At 51.7% G+C, this 21,214-nt stretch overlaps 1 protein-coding gene across 8 annotated transcripts in view; it reads right to left on the reverse strand.

Moving 5' to 3' along the window:
* Positions 1-10,491: 10,491 nt before the first annotated feature.
* The window catches only part of LOC122367876 (uncharacterized protein CG3556-like), a 34,040-nt gene continuing 23,317 nt past the window's right edge, over positions 10,492-21,214 (reverse strand). For 4 of the 8 annotated variants that reach the window (XM_043341400.1, XM_043341398.1, XM_043341396.1 and 1 more), the window contains 6 exons: positions 18,363-18,509; positions 14,341-14,498; positions 13,003-13,180; positions 12,555-12,756; positions 11,583-11,737; positions 10,492-11,161 (listed from right to left, as the gene is read on the reverse strand). In XM_043341400.1, coding sequence (XP_043197335.1) covers positions 11,100-11,161; positions 11,583-11,737; positions 12,555-12,756; positions 13,003-13,180; positions 14,341-14,498; positions 18,363-18,509 — 902 coding nt within the window. In that variant the 3' untranslated portion in view covers positions 10,492-11,099. Of the gene's footprint in view, positions 11,162-11,582; positions 11,738-12,554; positions 12,757-12,993; positions 13,181-14,340; positions 14,499-18,362; positions 18,510-21,214 lie in introns of all 8 variants that reach the window. The other 4 variants (XM_043341399.1, XM_043341397.1, XM_043341395.1 and 1 more) reach the window with 1 other exon arrangement.

Genomic DNA, 21,214 nt, shown 5'->3' on the forward strand with positions numbered 1-21,214 from the left:
CCACGTGAAAAGTCAAGGGTGTTCAAGCTGTTTTGCAAAAGTAGTGATTTTTAGAGGCTCATATCTCAGCAGCCGCTTGGGCGATTGACTTGCGGTAATTTTTATAGGGTAGCAGCATCCCTTCTACCCAAAATAGGATACTCTCGATGCACGTGGGTCACCCCCAGTGCACGTGCAAAATACAACAATAAGAGGTGTCAAATTTGTTCCCATTTCAGTAACTTGGTAATTACTGGGGCGATTTCGCTGAAACTTGGCATACAGGTAGGCACCCACCAGGCAATGCATTCCCATGTGTTGCGGTTAAGGTGCTACTGCACGTGCGCACGTGCAGGGGGCGTTTCCAGATCTCGAGAACGGCTGGGCCGATTGCGCTCAAATTTGGTACACGGTTGGGGACCAGTTAGTAGGGTGCCGTGCAAAAGTCATTTTGGACCCCGTTTGCACGTGCGCACGTGCAGAATGCCGCTTCCAGATCTCAGGAACGGCTGGGCCGATTGCGTTCAAATTTGGCACACCACTAGCGACCAGTTAGAAGGGTGCTTTGCGCAAGCCCGTTGGAAGCACCCTCTCGCCCTTCCGCACGTGCAGGGCTCACTATCTCGCTCGCTCGTTCTTCGCCCAAAAGGCGTTTTACTGGTTTTAGATTTTGTAGGGAAATTTTTAGTTTTTCTTTCTCACCATTTTGAAAATCCGAGAGAGCTGTTTGATAGCCCTGTGTATTTTGAGTACTATCATGAAAATAAATTTGCTCTAGCCTAAAACTGAGCTTTTGGGAGCGATTGCCGTAGTTTAAAATTTTGCATCAAAATCGGCCGACATGACGTCACTCTGACGTCATTTTCGGCCGATCTATGGCAGCTACGAAAGTTTCCTTTGGATACGGCCCAATCTTACTAAATGCCGTGAATTCACGGCATTTGCTAGCATTCACAACTATTCCACATTCACTTATTAATTCGTACAGGCAACACTTATAACCATTCACGTCATTTAACTCATTTGACAAGATTAGCTGAGCGTAAATAAAAATAATACCGCTGATATTATTGCCGGTAACTCTAGCCAGTGCGGTCATATCCTATTTAGCGCATTAGTAAGATTGGGCCCGTGTCACATGGATGCAGCCGGAGCTACTGCAAGTTTCGTGTTGACATGTCCAGCGTTTTTTTATATATATAGATTTAGTCCGAAACTTTTGATAGGAAGGATTCACAAGGACAGAGCCACCGCTAAGCAAAGCTTGTTGTGGTGACCCTGCCCTCTACCCTCGGATCGCACAATTCCAGTTCTATGGCAGAATTTAGAGTCCAAAGTTTAACGTGCGCACATAGCCGCGCACGGCCGGTCCCCTCACTGACTTCGCCTGGCTACGACCTGCCACCAACCGCAACCATACCTGTCAGGAAGCCCATAAATGGCAAGCGCCCATCGCGCTTCGAACCCGGACTGTTATAACCGGGAACGCGTGCTCTCACCACGCGGAGTCCAACGCTCTACCAACTGAGCTTCAGGACCGGCGGTTCAGAAGATATTGCAGAAAAACGGGAAAGGGCGCTCTGTGGAGCCCTGCCCCAATCATGCGCGGGTTAAAGATCACAAAAAACGAGCAGAACGCGTCGCTAGCCTCAGCATAGAAATTCCGGTATGAACATGCAGAAATGCAAAAACCTACGCCCGACACTTAAGCCAGTAAACTGACGGGTTTGACGGTAGGTTACCGTTTAGTCAAGTCTGTCCGGATTTAAATTCTTTAGATATGATGCAAGTATGTAAGTACATCCATGATCTCTGGGTCCATCGGCACGGCTGTAACCTAGTGGTTAGAGAAATGTTAGCATTGTTGCGCTAAGCATGATTCATGAATCCTTTGGTACGCGGATGATACTTCTCTGCTCGCAGTGACCCCAACATTGCACACTTTTGGAAGATGTTCGTAATGATGTCAACGCCGGAACGTGCGGAGAAAAGACATAATTTTCTATTTCACTTTTTAGCGTCTTGTTAAGCCAGAAACCAGCCACAACCATCTCTTAACTATTTAATTTATTGAGTTTTCCTTCTACGATGCAAGTGACAAGACAAAAGGAAACGGATAGATGAAACCCTACTGCATTGTTCCACTGATATAACCACGTCCTAGTAATGACAATATTCGGTAAAACACGTATTCCATTTTAATGCCGTACAGTAGTGTTTATCCTGTTTCTCTCCTCGTTCCTCTGGCTCCCTCCCAGCCTTTCGTCGTCCTGTTTCGCTGACCCACCTCCCTTGGAAGAGGGAGGGGGAGGTCAGAGAGGTTCGTCTTCGGTGTTTGTCTGGGCGGGCATTCGTCACGGGCCGCAGACAGACGGCAGCGGTATGGCCGCCGCCGGCCCGCCGCCCGCACGTGCCGCCCGCCGGTGATGAGCTTCGCACGTCGACACGCGGTAAGGGCGCTTTTCCGGCCAGCCAGAGGCTGCCAGGCGCCTTATGGGCCGGGCCATGTCGCTCCGGAGTGCAGTTAGTCTGAGTGATGGGGAAACGTCGTGGTCTGCTGTACCTATAGGTCACGGCGGGTCGGCCTCGGCAGTCACCACAGGCGTCAAACAGGAAACATTGTTGGTATCAATAGGGGGTCCATATTCAGAAAAGACATGTGTTTGGGTTAGGTTACAGGTAAACAGTGTACGTGCCAATAATAACTAAATATGCCGAAGAATGCTGAGGATTTGATGATGGTATCTTTAATTTAGAAAGCGAATGAAATATCGCTTCGTCAACAGATGAAAAGCCAAACAAAGATATATTTGAAAAATCAAAAGCTAACATCCATGCACATTCAATTCATCATTAGATTCCGCAGCCAGCTCAAGCTACATCCATTTCTTTTACCACCCTAGGCCCACTGCACTGCCACCCCAGAGGCAGCCCAGCTCTCTGGGACGCCATCGCCCTGGGTCCCTCCCCAGAGGCAGCCCGGCTCTCTCCCAGCTCAGCTGAGCTCTCCGGCGCTCTGCTGACGAGGCTGCACACATAGTTGGCTGATTTTGCGGCCACAGCACGCCGCCTTTTTGGCCACCATTTTCCGCGTTATTAGCTCTTATGAAAGCCTGTTGAGATAAGAGCAATCAGAGGAGGATTGGCGTCCGCCTTCCGGTCCAGTGGCGCCCAATCGGAGCCGAATAACCACCGGCCGGCGACGCGGCGGGAATTCCTCCCGGAGCCGGACCGGAGCGGGCCCGGAGCCGGCCCGGAGCTGGTCTGGAGCCGGCGCCGGCCCGGAGCCCGTCCGGAGCCGGTCCGAAGTCCGTTCGGAGCCGGCGCCGGCCCGGTCGCCTCCCCACCTTCCACAGCGCGGGATGAGACCACTGGCAAATCGGCGGCTTCTACAGCGAATTAGCCGTCTCAACCCAGCCGCCATTTAGATACTGCTATAGAGTGCGATTTAGAAATCTAAGGCTGATGGAGATGTGGAAGGATTTGACAGTAGTGGCCTTATACTCGTATGTACTGAAAAACGAATCAGTAAAAAGAACATTTCCTCCTGGTGCAAGAAGGGCTGATCAAAACATCATTCTAGGATGTTACAACTCTTGAACACGAATACTTGAATGGCTACTTGCAGTTCGTATTCGTGAGCCTGAAGTCTTGAAATCATATCATAGGTTTTACTTGCATATATTTACACGCATTGATGAAACACTCAAAATACTCGTACAGGTTACTTTATGCGCACAAATTTAGCCATTTACCTCGGTGGCGCGTCTCCATCCAGTTTCTGCGGACCGGCCCCTTATCCGTTGCTGCCCTCCGCAGACGAGAGACCGAGCCGCCGGACAGGGCCGCGGGATATCCTGTTCCTGATCGCTCCGGGCCGTGTGCCGACTAACTTCTGCTCAAACATTTGCAGAGTCATCTGCCGCGGCCGACGTATACGGCGGGTGTTGGCAAAACCATTACCCAGCACTCGGCGCCGTGCGTCAACACACTGATGACCCATTACTTGGAGCGATGTCGGCCGGGCTAACGCGCTGACCAGTCGCGCTGACCCCCGCCCCTCCCCGTCCCCTCCCCGTCACCGCGGACAGAGTGGTGATAGCGGGGGGAAGAGGAGGGTGCAGGCGGCTCCGGGAGAGGAGGCTGGTGAGGAGAGGGAAGACAAGGAGAGACACTCCGCCAGCAGTTCTATGAGTGGATACCGGCTGTTGATTGGTGCGAATGCAGTACAGAAATAATACGGACTCAAATTTGCCTGAGCCAGAACCTTGCGTAACCACTCCTAACTCGAAGGACCGGCCACGATTTAGCCATTACATAGAAAGAGACGGCTAGCACCTTTCTACGCTACGTTTAGGTATATACATACGTAACTGTCATTCAAAATCAGATCACAATGCCGGAGTGGGCAAAGTCGGGTGACGGGTCAACGTGGCTTTGCCTAGATTTTGCAGCGTGGATTTGCGTCTCGGGACGAGTTTTGCATAGAGCGACATCAGAATTACGATTTGCTCCGAGTACTGGAATGAGCTCGGTGTATCTGACGGAATTGCAAAATTAATGCGTCTGATTCTTATCTTTGATCTTTTCACACTGTATAGTCGGTCAAATATGTATCTTTCCCGGCCGGCCCTCCCCTCGCTGGGCAGGTCGGTAACTTGGCTGAATCCGCCGGCCGCTGCGAGTACTACGGAGGGGAGGGGACAGGTTGTGCGGTTGCCGCGTCGGCCAATGAGCGCGGACCTGGCGAGCGGGCTGGGGCCACGGCGTGTTGACCTAATCTGGTCAAAGGTTCATGCCCTGCGGGTATGGTCTGCGGCCAGCTGGCCCACTGATTGAGCCACAGCACCGGGTCGCGGAAAGGTTTCGATAGGTATCTGAATTGGAGAGTGGAGACCGTTAGCTTGAACTTGAGTGTAGTCGCTCTAGGTTTGAGATGCCGGGACCAGGGACCTGCAACACCATGATCCTGAATATATTGTGTGGATCGGGTGGCATTCAGATGAAGTTGAAATTTATCCCATTGACTTATAATGGGGAGGTTGTGAGATTGACCTGACCTCAGGTCATAGATAAAAAAATCCGAGACATACATTTTGTGGATATTGTCACCCTTACTAACTCCTGAAAGTTTCATATCGATCGGTCAACAGTTGTAGCTTTGGTGCAAGTTCAAACTTTTTGTGACGTTAGGTCACTCAAACCGACCTGTTGACCTGACCTTAAGTCATATAAGGTCAAAATTCGCACACAGTATGCGCAATAGATGGAAAAACAGGTATGCAAAATTTGGTGGCGCTGCACGCCGCCGTTTTTCGGCTATCTGCGAAAAACCTGGGGGGGCGCAAATCGCCCCCCCCCCGGCCCGGCGCAGGTTAAGATTTTCAGTAGATATGGCTTAACGCTTTCCCGTTAATGCCAAAAAAAAAAGAAAAAAGTTTTTGCTTTATCAAAAAATAACCGGTCATAATTCGATTAAATATTTCTCTTGCGCTAATCATCATATCACCAAGCATTCGATCGTATCAAGAGCAACCATCTTAATTTTTAGGTCAGCGACCCCTGTTGAAACACCAGATAATCCTTTGATAGCTCATAGCACTCAGTCTACAATTTACACGGCGCATGAAAGCACAGCCATCATTAGACCATCGCGCTGCCCTCACATTCGTTAGATTCCTAACGCATCCGCTTGCTCGCCTCTCCCGGCCAGACCCGCCGGAGCACCCGGCGGCGAGGCCGTCCAGTGCTGGTCTGCGGTCACTCTCCAGCCGGCCGCTGTGTAGCTCCGCCCCCCGCGCGTTACGTCACAGGGCCGCCAGAGCCGCCAGGGCAGCTGGGGTGTGGGCTCAGCCAACTATCGAATCCAGACCGTAGCGCCACTTGGCGGCCGGGAAAGATACATATTTGACCGACTATACCATAAGCCGATCAGTTGTGTGTGGATGGTTTGAGGATCTGCGGCCTGCGCCGATGGACATTTTCGTGTTGATGTCTGCCCAGTAGGTACCCATTCATGCTGTGCCGCTATGATCTGTAGAGTAGCACCCGTGGCCGCTAGACGTCCGTCAGTGCAGCGCCTGATCAGAAACCATGCTGTGCCGCAAGGCTCAGTAGTTACACTTGCAGCCGCTCAGTCAGCCTAATTCGTCTGACGCCTGAGGGCGTACTGTGTCGCAGCCCGCAAGGCTCAATAGTAGCACATTTAGCCGCTAGATATCAGCTTAGTCCGACGCCTGAAGGATAAACTGTGCCGCAAGGCTCTGTAGTAGCACCTGTAACCGCTAGATGTCAAGCTAGTCTGACGCCTGAAATCATACTGTACCGCAAGACTCTAGTAGCACCTGCAGCCGCTAGATGTCAGGCTAGTCTGACGCCTGAAATCCTGCTGTGCCGCACGGCTCTGTAGTAGCGCCTGTGACCAATAGATGACTCTAGTATCCAGCGCCTGAACATGCTGTGCCGCAAGGCTCCGTAGCATCATTTTTAACCGCTAGATATCAGCCTATTCTGACTCCTGGGCTGAAAGTTTGCACTTTGCTGCACCACATGGTTCGGTAGTAGCGCCTGTGAGAAATGAGAATCATTTCTGTCTTCTCTATAGTGTCCAGTGACTGAATATGCTGTGCCGCAAAGCTCCACACTTGCACATAGGACCTACCTACTACCTAGGCGTCGGCGCTGAGGCGACGGACTAAGGACAGTTTCCCGACGGGTTATCTTATCTGGTTAGTGGTAACCACCTATTTGGTGCAGATGTGGTTAAATTACGGCAGCAAAGGTTTGAAATTGGAGTGAAATGTTTTTCTTTAGTTTTCTTTATACATAGTCCGGATGTGCGCCGTTGTTTATTAACCCTCGCCCCGTTGGGGGGGGGGCCATTTTGGCCCCCCCCTGTGGTTTTTCCTGAATAGCAAGAAAACGGCGGCGCGCAGCGCCGCCAAATTTTCAGTACCTTCCCGGGCATCAATTTGACACCTTCACACCAAATTTCAAGTCTTAGGTCACCTTAGGTCAGGAGTTATTGAGGTCAAACTGAGGTCATGTTCGAGCAAAAATAAGCAAAAAACATGCAATCTTGAAACGCTCACCAAATCTACAGTTATCAAGCAATTTCAAAGTTCTTTATATGGTCTAGTAGACAAAAGGCGGCGCTACAAAACTGCTATCTCGAATTTTCAAAATTTTTGGTTTTTGACCCAAAAAAAAAATCAAAAAATTGATTTTTTTAGAAAAACTTTGAAAAAATCCAAAAATTTTCCGAATTTCGAAAAAACCGGAAAATATGTGATAGTCCCAGCGCTCTTCTATATACATACCAAATTTCAGATCGATATCTCGTTTTTTGGCCAAGTTATAGCGAAAAAACTGTTAAAAAATGATGACGTCAAATTTTTGAACTCAATTTTTAGCAATTCTAGACCTCGTACGGCAAAACAAAGACCACCATTGAACTCCCCGTGACGAGCTGCATCGATTCGATACCCATTTTATGCAAAAATATTAACTTTGAAATTTGACCTAATTTGACCTGACCTTGACCTGACCTTGACCTGACCTTGACCAAAACGTGATCTAAGCTGGCCCCAAAGGCTGCCTGACCCATATAATCGCATTTGTCATGTAAAATGGACCATAAAACATGTATCACACGACACTTTCATATTGTGACCCCCCGTGACCTGACCTCTGTGACCTGACCTGGTATCAGTGACCTCAAATAGCAAAATATGTGTTTGAAGAACATTTCCCCATCGATGATTTTCAATGAAATGCATTTTACTCGATTTTACAACGCATTTCTTGAAGTGCCTGTAAACGGTGAAAATTGGACCTTTGACCTGACCTGTGACGTCATCGGTTTGACCTAGGTCAATAAAATTGGGTCACAAGGTAGTTCCCCGTTGGGGCTATCCAACGCCGTTTACCGCTTGTCGCTATGTTGCGTGGTTCTCGAGATCTTAGGGGGGGGGGCCAAAATGGCCCCCCCCCAACCGGGCGCGTTGCTCGGCAGAGCCCAACGGGGCGCGGGTTAAAGGCTGAAACAGACTCTTTTTGCGTTCAGGAAATCGCATGCGAGAGCCTATTCAAATACATTATAATTCTTCTCGCATCAATCGCTTGCGGGAGGTGCGTGCGATTGATGCGAGCGTGCTTCCATGTATTTGAATAGGCTCTCGCATGCGATTTCCTGACTGCGGAAAGAGTCTGTTTCAGGCATTAGACTCTTTCTACAGCCTTGCTACATGTATGTGATGAGGACCCGTGGTCGAAATATAATTATCAATTCCATCTTAACTTTACAATATGCTATGAGCAACAGGCTACACCTAAACCTTTTCTTATATATATATTTGCTTCATGTATGATGTATGGAACTATGATCTATAATATTTATAATGAATGCTATCTAACACTTAACAGCCCGTGTATATGTATGCTTTTTTCAATGAAGATAGCCCTGTTAGTTTGTATAGTAAATGTCGACCTTAGGTCCGTCATGAAAGCCACCAACAGATGCGTTTATTTGTATTTACTGAACGGCAATGTGTCGCGGATCGGTTGTAAGCGACCGAAGTTTCACTAAGCTATGTAAGGTGGACAATATTCCATGCATGTTAGAACAACATGTCAGCATTTCAAATAAACACCCCGCGTGTTCTCACGCTCATACACTGCCAAAGTGGAGGCCAAGAGCCACCCCTTCCTGTTGCGTGACCCCGGACGCCGCGATGGGCTGCGATTTTTCCGCGTGCTCGGCTAACTATGCGGTAAGCACTGCGCGCGCGCACGTGTCCCGCGCCGCCGGCGGCAGAGGGCATGTCAGCCTCCGCCTCACGCAACACTGGGAAACGAATACGGACGCAGTTCCCACGGCCAGCGGAAACGGATCGATGGCGCGAGAGGTGCCACTCGTGGAACGTGATTGAAGGCTTCGCACCGGGCTACATGAGCAGGGTGCTGATAATTGGTCAGTGGGCACGCAATAAGCCACCGCCCCTAACATCCTGTAGCACCCGCGACCCATCTTTCTAGCGAGTCAGTCACCAGGCCAAGCTCGCTCTCCCGGCGAGGTTTCTTGGAGGGCTATTGCGCATTTGCTAAGGGACGTATATCTCTTATCCGACAGGTAAATGACTCGCAGGTCCGGGATCTTGCTCTGATCGGTTCACGTCGCCGACAACTTAATTACGCACTGCCTGTGCGCTCCGCTCTAAGTCCGGCTGAGCGCGGCAGCGCCGGTGGGGCACGTGTCCTCTGCCGCACTGGCGGCTCAGTGGGGTCTGAGCCGGGACTCGCTGACAGCCGCTCGGCTCGGTGAGTCGTGTCACGCACCTCTCTCGGTGACTCGGTGACCTGGCGTGCCGGCGAGCCGCCCTAATGGAGCCGCCGAGCGCCGCCGCCGCCGAGCGGGACCGGCAAAAGGCCGGATTATCTGCCGCTCGCCTGACGGCGCCGCCGGCCGTACCACGCCCGCTGCGGCGGCCTCTAATGGTTCGGCGAGCCAACTCGGCCGCGGTCGACTCACGGACGACGAGGGAGGGGACTGATTGGCTGCCACGGCTGGATCCAGCTCTGGAGCCGATTGGCCGCAACAAACCTTCACATGTAAGTGATCCTAAGAAACGAAAAAAGGTTTTACAAAGAACACTTGGTTTAACGCAACCGCGATTTCAAACACATTAGTGATTCCTGGTCATGAACTGAGGTCTCGGTAGATATTTACATTTAGAGACTTATGTATAAAAGATATTGTAGTGCAGTATGTATGAACTGACGCTGGGCCGACGCGGCCGGCAGCCGGCGACCGGCGTCGAGCCGGCCGCGTGGGGAGGCCGGCGGCCGACCTGCCCCGCGGCGGTCACGTGGGCAAGGTGACGCCGACTGGCCGTGGCTCGGCCGGGGGAGAGCTGGTGGAGCGCCGGTCAGCGACGGACGCTCTCGCGTGCAGGTCGAAATGTGCAACTGCATTATCATTAGTTAAAGTCTTTGTCCTGTGATGTTAACAATATAGAGCATATATATAAGCATATACATAATATGTAGATCTTATAGGTGTCAAATTGGAAATTGGAACAATTGAACTGGTAGCAGTGCGACAATCTGCCAGATTGGCAACGTTCCGTTTACGCTAGCCGTTCTCACGACGGGTTGTTCGGCGAACAATTATCTCATATCATGAATTTACTTCAGTGTTTTAATCGAAAATAATGACTGATAATTTGAAAAATCAGGCATATAAGCAACTGTGCAATCCAGACTGCTAACTTTTAACAAGCAAAATGAACCTAACTCGACCAAACATGCACCGATGTGCACCAAATGTGTACCAGATAGATGTCGTAAAAACGGCTACTGTATACTTTCCGTACGTTTTTTGTTCTATCTTTCTGATAATAATCGTGCTCACTGTAATGCGCTGGCGTTATCTAATAATTATCTTTTAATAGCCATTCAAAAATGGAAAATCGTTGCATGGTAAGCTTCTTCTTCAGACGATTATAAAAAACATTATGTATGAACAATGTTTATCAGATGACATCCAGTGCAACCATCGTTATCATAACAACAGTTACGAAGATATTACGTAAGCGGCACGCTAGATACATAATAAGGAATGTTTAAAGTTCGCCTTTTGCGACCATTTTCCAGTAACTTGAATAGTAGTCGGACGTATAATTTCACCAAACGTCAAGCTAAGCTCGCTTCACAATCGAAACATCACAACTACAAAACAATCCACTATTATGCCTCCGTAGCGCCCGCGCCAATTTTATCGCCCTCCAGTATCGCAAAATCGTCGTATTGCGCTCCCATCGCATCCCACGCCCTCTCGTCACGACTGACACGGAGAAGACGGCCACACCGCTCGGCACACATCCCATCACAACTGCATCACACTGATCGCAGTGGCGGCGCCTCACTGACTCACTGCCACACTCTGTACACAGGCGTCAGGTCCGTACCACGCCCCCACGTCCCCGGTCCCCAGACCCGGGGCTCCCCTGCGGGCCGACCGCCGCCGGCGCTGACCGTCAACCACACTCGCTCGTTCACAGTCGTCGACAGAAGCTCGACGTTTAGCACGGCTATCGCTGCGTCCATGGAAGATTGGCTGGTTATATTTTCTTGTACCAGAACAGGATGTGTTCGCCCTCCTCGGGGAACACGTCATCCACGCCTGCAAACCAGGACACGGTGAACGGCGGCTCAGCGTTATACGCATCCTACCAATGCTATGGTAGAAGGTGCCGAGCGTGTTACGGGAAATGTCGCACAACACATTACAATGTGACTTATAGGCGGACGGAAACGTTAAAAGTTAACCAGCTAGGTCGGCAAATTATGCAGCGCTTTCTGTCGCAATGTTTGAATATCACGACATTTCAGAAGTCACAGGTAAGCACAACCGGAGATACATGAGCCAGTAAATTATCAGTGCAATCCGTTTGTAAAACGATTTGACTTTTGTCATTTACTTCCATTAAATAAATGTACACACAGACTAGTCAAAAACCTATTCTATTATAGTCACCCAAGTGTTGGTAGCTACCTCCAACACTCCCTGCAGCACTCGAGTGCGTTATGATTCCGTCCCTCACCGGTGGCGGAGAGCTGTGTGTTGACCGGCTTGCTCTCGACGTTCGGAGACGCCTTCAGTCGGTAGAGCAGCCAGAACATGTAGCCCACCTTCTGTTCGTGGACGCCGCCGATCGTGTGGATGTAGTGCCCGTTGGGCCAGACCGTGGCAGAAAACCTGAATATGAGGGGAAGCGGCAGGAGAGATTAGTGCGAGAAAGATATCCTTTTAGGGTAGTGAAATTGCGCTATGCCTTTGCTTCTTATGTTCTATGGTCTTATGAGCAAGAGATGATAACATATCAAATATGTGTGTAAAGGGGGTAAGCTCTTTAAACACATAAACTCAAATTTCTGCCCGTTGGGTGTTGAAATGAACCACCACCAATCAACAAGCCTCAGCATGGGAACGGCACTGCACCGGGATGTAGGTATCTACAAACATATCGTATTCAGCAGCACCTGGTGAAGTCCAGCAAGACGCTAAGTATCAAAACATCCTGCATCTCTGCCATTCCTCAGAGGTTACCAGTTGAGGCGCTAGTCAGCGCAGATAAACAGTAACAGGTGTGGGTGAGAGTATGCGGCCGAGAGAGCACACATTAGCTGCCACTCAGCCGCTTGTAAAATACCGCGATCACTTGTTTTCGGATGTTAGGAAAGAGTTCGAACAACAACAGCGGTCATTTGATATCCAGTCGAAATACGTTTACCGCGCTGTCGATGGTCGTTAGATGGGGCTTGGCGTAGGACTGTCAACACTCAACATCATGGTGAAATAATGATCCAAAATATTTAGGCATCTGCATTTCTAGCTGAGCATAACAAGTCGAAAAGATCCGCACCAGACGCTTCAAATTACGTAGCGAAAGGTGATGAAATTCATGCAGAACTTGTCTTTCGTTAGGTCGGCCAAATTTTATTTTGACACCTCGACCTGACCTAGTTCGGCGGGAGCTGAACTGATGCCCTCTGACCCCACTGACTGCACTCACTCGAAGTTGCTGTCACGCTCGGCGGCCAGTTTCATGGCGTCGAAGAGGCTGGTATTCTGCGGGATGGTCAACGCCTGACTGAACGTCTTGTTCACGTCGGGGCCCACCCACAGCCACAGGGTGAAGTTGATCAGCGTAGGTGGCGCTGCTGTAGTGGTAGGTGGCGGCACCGTCGGTGGATCCTCCGTCACCTCAGCGCCCCCTGCCGACAGGAGACAAGCCCGTTTTCGTCAGGTCGCCAGGTGGCACTTGATGCGAGATCGTAGCCCTAATAGCGTCAGCCTGCTCCTCCATTCATTCAGATGATATACTGCTAACGCATAGGCACTCAGAAATACACCTGACTCAGCCGAGGCCCGTCTTAATCAGCTGCAGGAACTCCCCCTCCCAGCTACAGCCGACGCCGGCGCCGCGCGCTCGACTCTGTCCCCCAGCGCACCCCTCTCACCGCCGTCCCGGTGGCAGTCGGTGGTGGTGACATTCAGCAGTGTGCGGCCCAGCAGCACGGGCAGCACCTGAGTCGTGTCGAACAGGTTACCGAACGAGCCGTCCTCCTGCTGGTGAGAGAGCAGATAGGCCACGGCCGCCGACTCGTTCCAGCCCTGCTCCCGCTCCAACCGCAGCGCCTGCCGGCAGGGGGAGGCGGTCAGAGCGAGACTCGGGCGCGGAGATCAGCTGGGAAGACGTTTCAATTGTCATTCCCACCTACAAAGATTTCTTTCCCAAATTCATTGTGATACATATTTTGCATAAATGCCGGCCCAGGTCACTATGACCTTTGACACTTCCTTGCCTTTGTCGCGTGAAACGGCAAGTGACGAAATGGAGCAGTTCTGGCACCAGTCAGCGGCGCAGGTCGGAGAAATGTGGTCGCAGCTCACGCCACAAGGAAGTGAGTCTCCGCGGACCGACTGGCCCGTGTGTGTTTATGGCTGGGACGGGCGGTGGTCGGTTTCCCAACGGACAGGCGCAGTAAGACGGTCAACTCTTGCGTCACTCTGTGGTACGCTCACTCCAAACACTGGTGGTGTCGCGTGTGGAGTGCCATGCAATGCGCTCATCGACCGCGAGCCGGGCATTTCGCAATGGGAGATCGGCTTGCATGGACAACAAATACATATGCATAGATTGATGATAAGCGAAGGAACGGAAATGAAGCTGGTTTAGTTTCTCGGATATAACCGAAACCAAGACAGTGAAGTCATGAAATGTTTGACAACTGAGTCCCTCAGTGTTAACATCCTCTGATTATACCTTTGAGTTCATCACGAAAGTACATGCACGTCTGAATGATAAGTTACTACGTTTTGCCAGTCAAATGGCCACTTTAACATACAACTTTTAGGTTGCCCTCACACCTAAGTCGCTATCAACCCCGATTCAGACACAAGGGTATCATTATCAAAGCCAGGAAGCTAGCTCCATAACAGCTAGGAGGATAGCCAACGTGATCGATACCACTTAGCTGACAAGCTTGGCACGCCAAGCTGCATACTGACCACGGTTTTTCACCGTCGAAATGAAAATACTACGAGTATAGCTTGTGTCGAAAACTGAAGCTAAGTAAAACGCTTGATTGTGGACCCTTTCCAACTGGACGTGCAGACCCTGTCCCACTGAGCTTCCCCTGTCCCACTCAGCGTCTCCTGTCCCACTGAGCGTCCCCTGTCCCACTGAGCGTCTCCTGTCCCGCTGAGCGTCCCCTATCCCACGTGTGCCCTCTGTCCCACTGAGCGTCCCCTGTCCCACGTGTGTCCCCTGTCCCACTGAGCGTCCCATGTCCCACCTGCACGGCTAGCAGGGTGGAGTGGAAGTTGCCGAAGCCGCCGTCCGCCTCCTGTCGGGTGACCAGGGCGGCAATCGGGCCGCTAAGGTGGCGGTCCACACTGCGACTAGTGGTCTCGGCCACACAGCGCAGTGCCAGGACGGACAGGGCGAGGGTGTCTGGAACAATACATAGCGTCAGACAAACAGACAGAAACAGAAAGACACGCAGGGCAGCGCCAGCACGGACAGGGCGAGAATGTCTGGAACAATACATAGTGTCAAACAGACAGAAACAGAAAGACACGCAGGGCAGCGCCAGCACGGACAGGGCCAGAGTGTCTGAAACAATACATAGTGTCAGACAAACAGACAGGAACAGAAAGACACGACACGCAGGGCCAGCACGACAGGGCCAGAGTGTCTGGAATGGACAGGGCAGACAGGACAGTGTCAGACAGACAGACAGACAGACAGACAGACAGACAGACAGACAGACAGACCGACACACAGACAGACACACAGACAGACGGACAGACAGACACACAGCGCAGCGCAAGCAAGGACAGGGCCAGAGCGTCTGCAGCGGGAGACTAGACTTTGACGTACACCATAACTGAAATACATGTCAGAAGAGTTATGATCGGCAGGTAATGACATGACATTCTCAAACTTGTGAAAACGACATGTGCCCTCCGTCACATTCCGCCTCTCCCGCAGACACAACGTAATGTAATGAAAGCAGAAACTTTTTCAGATGTGCTTTTCATATACCAGGCAGGTAGAGTCTGAGAAATTTTACAATACCACAGCGGTATTCATGAGGCCCGCATGGGTCCAGATGCGACCACCATTCTCAACGGAATTGGATTCGGCACGCTGCCCTATAAATGTTGATGGCCCGGTCGGTGACCCCATCACGGCAAGTGGCAATTGCAAATCCAAACAGAGCCTGGAAACGCCCGTTCAAAACGATCGCACCCTGCCCGTAAAGCACGATTAACGCCGCTATTTAATGCGAATGGCACATGACACTAGCACGGCGTTAGATTCTGATTTAACTGGACGGTGAACACTGATTTTCATATCCAATATAATCATCTGCTGTATTACCATAGCATCCATATTCAGCACTAAGCGGATTGAAATATGACTTCGCTGAGGAGTTCAAGGATTATGAAAGAATGTATTGACAATTGATGACAACTCCACATCACTCATTGTGGCTATTCTGTGTCACAAGTCAAAAGATAAAACGATCAACGGGAAATATGGTTGAGGGGTAAAAACAGGCACACAGTCAAACAACACTCATACGTCAGAAAATGCTAACCCCGTCCACCCTCCCCACCCCTATTGCACACCACCGACTTGACTGCTCGCTTAAAGCGTGCCGGGTTCAGCTCCAATGTGCTCGCAGGCAGTTCGTTCAGGAGTGATGCGGCACGGTAGGTAAAAGACCGCTGGCCGGCGGCTGTACGCATGAGTGGAGGCCGCAGCCGCCGGTCCTGCCGGGTACCACGATCACAGCGCTGACGTGAGTCCACAAATGTCACAAACTGGGATGAGATGTCCGTGGGCTCCCCGCACACAATCGCCTTCTGAGCCACAGTCATGGTGGACACGTCACACATCAGTCGAGGGGAGATAAAACCAAGCTCCTCCCGCGCGCGAGACACATGGTCATACTTCCGCAGGCCAGTGACGACTCTGGTGGCGAAGTTAACCACGCTCATCAGTCTAGCGTCATTCTTGGAAGTGCCACAGCCATAAATCGCAATACAGTACCTCACGCGCGAGAGGACCAGGCCATCAACCACCGTGCGCATCACATGCCGCGGGAGGAGATGCCTCAGGTGGCGGAGACCGATCAGGAGGCCAACACACTGACGGACAACAGCACTGACGTGGTCGTCCCAAGTCAGGTGACGGTCGAAAAGCACGCCAAGGTTTTTAACGGACGGGCTCTCCTGAACGGTCTCCCCACCGACCCGTACGCTGACAGGGGATAGGCCGCGGGTGTTCTGACGAGTGCCAAGGAGTAGGATTTCGGTTTTGGATGCATTTAGCTTGAGTCCATGGGCATGGAACCATGATGACAGGGCTTGGAGAGTGGTTTCCATGCGATGGATAAGGGAAGGAAGGTTGCGTTTGGAGTCGGATATCAGGATTTGGGTATCGTCAGCGTACTGGGTCACATGAGCGTCCGGCGCGTGAAGGCTGAGGTCGTTGGAGAGGATGGTGAACAGGAGAGGACCTAAGGATGAGCCTTGGAAGACTCCCATGGTGTTAGGAAGGGGAGATGAGACCACCCTGTCACCGGAGGAGGTAGCGATGGAGACGGATTGGGTATGGCCGGAGAGATAGGCGGAAAACCAGGTAGGATCAATGTTGTACTGCTGAAGTTTGGTAAGGAGCAGAGGATGGGGTATAACGTCAAAACACTTACTGAGGTCCAAAAGGCATAGGAGTGACAGCTGACTGCGGTCCATGTTGTGAAGGATGCGGTTAGTGACAGTGAGAAGGGCGGTCTCGGTGGAATGATTGGGACGGAAGCCGTGTTGGGAAGTGGAGAGGAGGTGATTGTCGGACATGTAGGCAAACAGCTGCCGCTGCACCACACGCTCGACAATCTTGGCCATGACAGGAACGATGGAAATAGGACGGTAATTGGGAATAAGGGCAGGATCGCCAGACTTGAAAATAGGATGCACTAGGGAGTGTTTCCAGGCCGCGGGGATATCGCAGGAGGTAAGGCAAGTGTTGATAATGTGGAGAAGGATGGGACCGATGACGTCAAAAGATAGGATAAGGATACGGACACATATACCATCAGACCCGCACGCACCGGAACGCTTCATGGAGAACATCACCTCCCGCAGCTCGGCCAGAGTCACGCCAGACACACGGTACCCACACGCACCCACTCGCGGCAGCCGGCACGGGACAACGGGCGGCGGCCCGAGGTCCGTCAGGCCGGCCGCCACACGAGGTCCAACGTTAACAAAAAACGAGTTCATTTCATCCGGTGTGGCAGAGGGGAGACGGGGAGAGGCACTCCGCTTGCCGGCGATGACTGGGCGGACAACACGGTACAGAGAACTGCTCCCCTGGTCTCGCAGTCTGACCTCTATGTCCGCACGACAGTCACGCCGGACAGCAGACCTCACTCTCCGGTCAAGGTCACGAAAAGCCGGTGACCTCCCCTCGCGGCGCAGCACACCCCGCCGCTCTGACATGAGCTGTAGTGTCGCAGCGGTAACGGCCGGCGCGGTGGGGTTCCGAATCGTCATAGACCGGAAAGGAGCGTGCGCGTCAATAACAGGTAAGAAACGATCGGTAAAATAGGACCACATACAAGCGACAGAAACACTACTAAAAATACCAGACCAGTCTACACGGTGCAAATCGTTAAGCAGGTCAGGACGACATAGACGTTTTAGCGATCGCGACCGAATACGAGCAGGTTTACTACGACACTTCGGAATAGATAAAAGTAAACGAACGTAGTTGTGGGGGCTAAAAGAACACGGATAAACTGCCACGAATGACGTTTCAAGTCCAACAAGACCGTTTGGTCGGTCATAGCCGAGCATTCCTTCAGGGCTGTTTTACTGCCGGATTCAGCGTCTGCTTCAACGGTTCAGAGCTGAGTTCACTAAATCTTCTTCATGGATAAAGAATTTGAGAAAAGGAGCTCGTGAAGCAGAAGATTATGAATATTTACATTTAGGACCCCTTTGGTCCAGCGGAAACGTTTTATAGAACGTTTGCCCTCTCTCTTTGGCGAAACACGCGTTACTGTTCCTCTAGGCAGGCCCACCGACCTTTAACAGCTCTTCTAACCCTTATTACCGTAAAGGTCACCAATCGGTGGCGTTCAAGCCGCCCAGTTACGTCTATCGGCCGTGAGCTCCGGGCAGACTCTGACCTGTGGTTCTCTGACTCTAACCTGTGCTGGCTGCTGACTGACCAGTGCTGTGCTGGCTGCTGACTGACCAGTGCTGTGGTGGCTGCGGACTGACCTGTGCCAGGCGGACTGACCTGTGCCGTGCAGGTCGTTGGGGTCGTGCGCCACCGTCATCAGCTTGCTGTAGCTGCGCCTCCGGACCGGGGCGCCGGCCGCACACGTGGCCAGCACCACGAACGCCGACTCATAGTCCATGACGCCCGGGTGGTGCTGGAGAATCGCTGTCGGAGCACCAGAGTACTGGTCAGCGCCACTGGGGTGCGGCGGGGAGGAACGGAGGGACCGGGAGTCCGGCCAGCGGGGCACGGGAGGCGGGCTGAACAGACGGTCCACGGTCCACGGGTCACTTCAGCCGGTGAGGTTAGAAATCTACATGAGAGACAAGAGATATTTTGTTTCGAGTGGGTTAGTTTTTAAGGGCGGCAGCCGACTGCTCGTCGGCGTTTCTGACTCCGGTTGGTAACCGCATAATCCACTGTAGCGCCCTCCAGTGGTCGGATAAAGGCTATCTCACGGTGTGCCGTGTTGATTAACGTTAGGGACTATGGGCCATTTAACGCCTCTTGAGAATAAATCAGGGCTATCTCTGGCAACTTTCGCGACGCTCCACGCTGGGTAAATGGCTACTAACGTCAAACGAGGTTATGTAAGACTTGCATATAAATCGAAATGTGATTACAAGAAGGCAGCCAAAGTTTCATATAGTAATTCCCCACAACAGATGCATCAGAATAGTAAAGGAAAATGTTTAAATGTATGCAAATTGACCACCCAAATGTCTTTATTATTATATGAAATATCTTTACAATGACTCCTGCAGTTGGTCTGGTGCGACCTGCCATACGTCACTGGGACATCCGGTTACCAAAAGCCGGCCACCCGGAGCGCGGTCTCCGCACATCCCGCCTCCGATCGGGCCGGGCCGTCTGCCTCTGTCCGACCGATCTGAGACGTGTGGCGCTCGTAACTCGTCATCAGCTGCCCCGTATCGGTCCGCCACGGCCCCGTCCTCGGGACTGCAGCGGCCCGGCCGGCGACCAGACGCTTCCCGGCTTCGTTAGCCACGAAATACGCCGCTCATACAACACAGAGCAGTCGGCCGAACGCCGGCGCTACGAGACAGTCGCTCTTTATCGCTGGCGGCCGCAGCAACTCGCGGCAATTCCGAATGATGTGTGTGGTTGATTGCTGATTCAGCCTGACTGGTTTCTGTTCCGAATGACAATCTATTCTAGAAAGACGTACAATATCTGGGCTACATGGTCGTCTATGGGGTTTAGAAAATAAGGCAAAAGGAAAGCCTACGAGGCATATATGCATGTTGAACTCAATGATTTTTTATGAAGTAATTGCTTGCAAAGCGAATTATATTTTCTGTGCAGGTTATCGACGAGGCAAAGCCATAATAATCATCTACGAATAATCACGATATCGCCGGACGGAGCCTGGACTGTAAGCCGCGTGCTTATCAAGATCAATGCCGGCACACACCCACATGCAGCACCGCAGAGGCGGCGGATGATCGATGCTGCATTCAGCCATTCCCCAGCACTCTCACCAGCATCAAACGCGCGACAAACACGGGTGATGAAAGACCCAGCGCTCAGCCGTTAGGTGTTCAAAAACGACATAGCAACAAAGAATGCGGTCCTGTCCAAATGCAGTTCTGCACAACCATCGTATTTATTTGAGCACTGTAAATCTTATTTGAATGCCTTCGATTTAATTAAAAGAATAGCAATGTAGTCCTGCCGATATGAAAGATACATTAAAACAGATTCACCTTGGTCTAACGAATCACAGCTTTGCTGCGATCAAACAACGAGAAAAAACAGCGAAATACAGGAAAAAATACAGCACTGGCTACATGACTTGTACCGGCTTAGTTGGCTTCACCGACTGCAAAATACATTCAACGTTTTGTGTTACTGGATAAAATCCGTTTAACTGATGCGGTGAAGCCATCGGGACAAAATCTGAAGCCTTTAGCTGGCCCGGGTCGATCGGGGTGTCGCCGAACACGGCCCGAGAAGCCCTAATGGAGCCGGTGCTGTTCAGCCGCCGCCGCGGAGACATTTAACGGTCACGGAGCTCTATCACGACCGCGGCGCCTCAGCAGCTTAACCTTAACGCTGCCTCAGTGAGTGGAGTTCATGTGACCAGTACAGGCCGAGCCATTCCGCCTGAATCGACGCGCCTCGGCAGCGTCCCCTGCGTAAGGCCGCAGTCGTGTCCTGCTGAGTGGTCTGGCCGCAGAGCGGCGACCGCCGCCGGTCCCGGAGACAGCAGCCGTTCATCAGTCGGCAGCTCACCCATTCATCGCGCGGCCCTGTTTTCGGCGGCTTCATTTCGGTCGGTCGATCGGGCTGTGTCGCCGCGCCGAGCGGAGGTGCCGCTGCCTCAACCCCCAGTTGAACGCCAGCCGGGCGTGTCGGCCGCTACCCTCAATATGTCGGCGACCAGGGCGCCGCAGCTGCAGCTCGGGGCAATCACGCGCCGTCAGAAGGCGACGACGCAGAGCTGATGACAAAGTGCTGGCCGCCCGCCGACGGCACCAATATGATGCGGGACAGACGCCGACGGCCGGTCGTATGTATGTACAGCCCTCTGCAAACTGCGTGGTAGGTATTCTTTGTTCGACAAAACTGATAATAACTCAAAGGCTATGTTATCAGTCGGTCGGATCTCATTGCATATAGATGCGCCATGCTCCACTCCTTCGATAATTCGATTGGTTCTATCACTGAACAAAGTATACGCCTAGTGTAGCAACAAAATGCAAAAGTTTGTTTTGGGGGCAAATATAAACTTGAGTGTGTTGCTGCCAAACTAGATGGAAAATGTATACCAAAATAAGCCCAATCTAAGGTGCGGAGTCTCACGCGTATTGCTGTTACGATTTCCGAGTGACCGTTAGCATAGTATT

Source organism: Amphibalanus amphitrite, unplaced genomic scaffold (assembly GCF_019059575.1).
Source record: "Amphibalanus amphitrite isolate SeventyFive unplaced genomic scaffold, NRLGWU_Aamphi_draft 000902F_arrow, whole genome shotgun sequence".
NCBI lineage: Eukaryota > Metazoa > Arthropoda > Thecostraca > Balanomorpha > Balanidae > Amphibalanus > Amphibalanus amphitrite.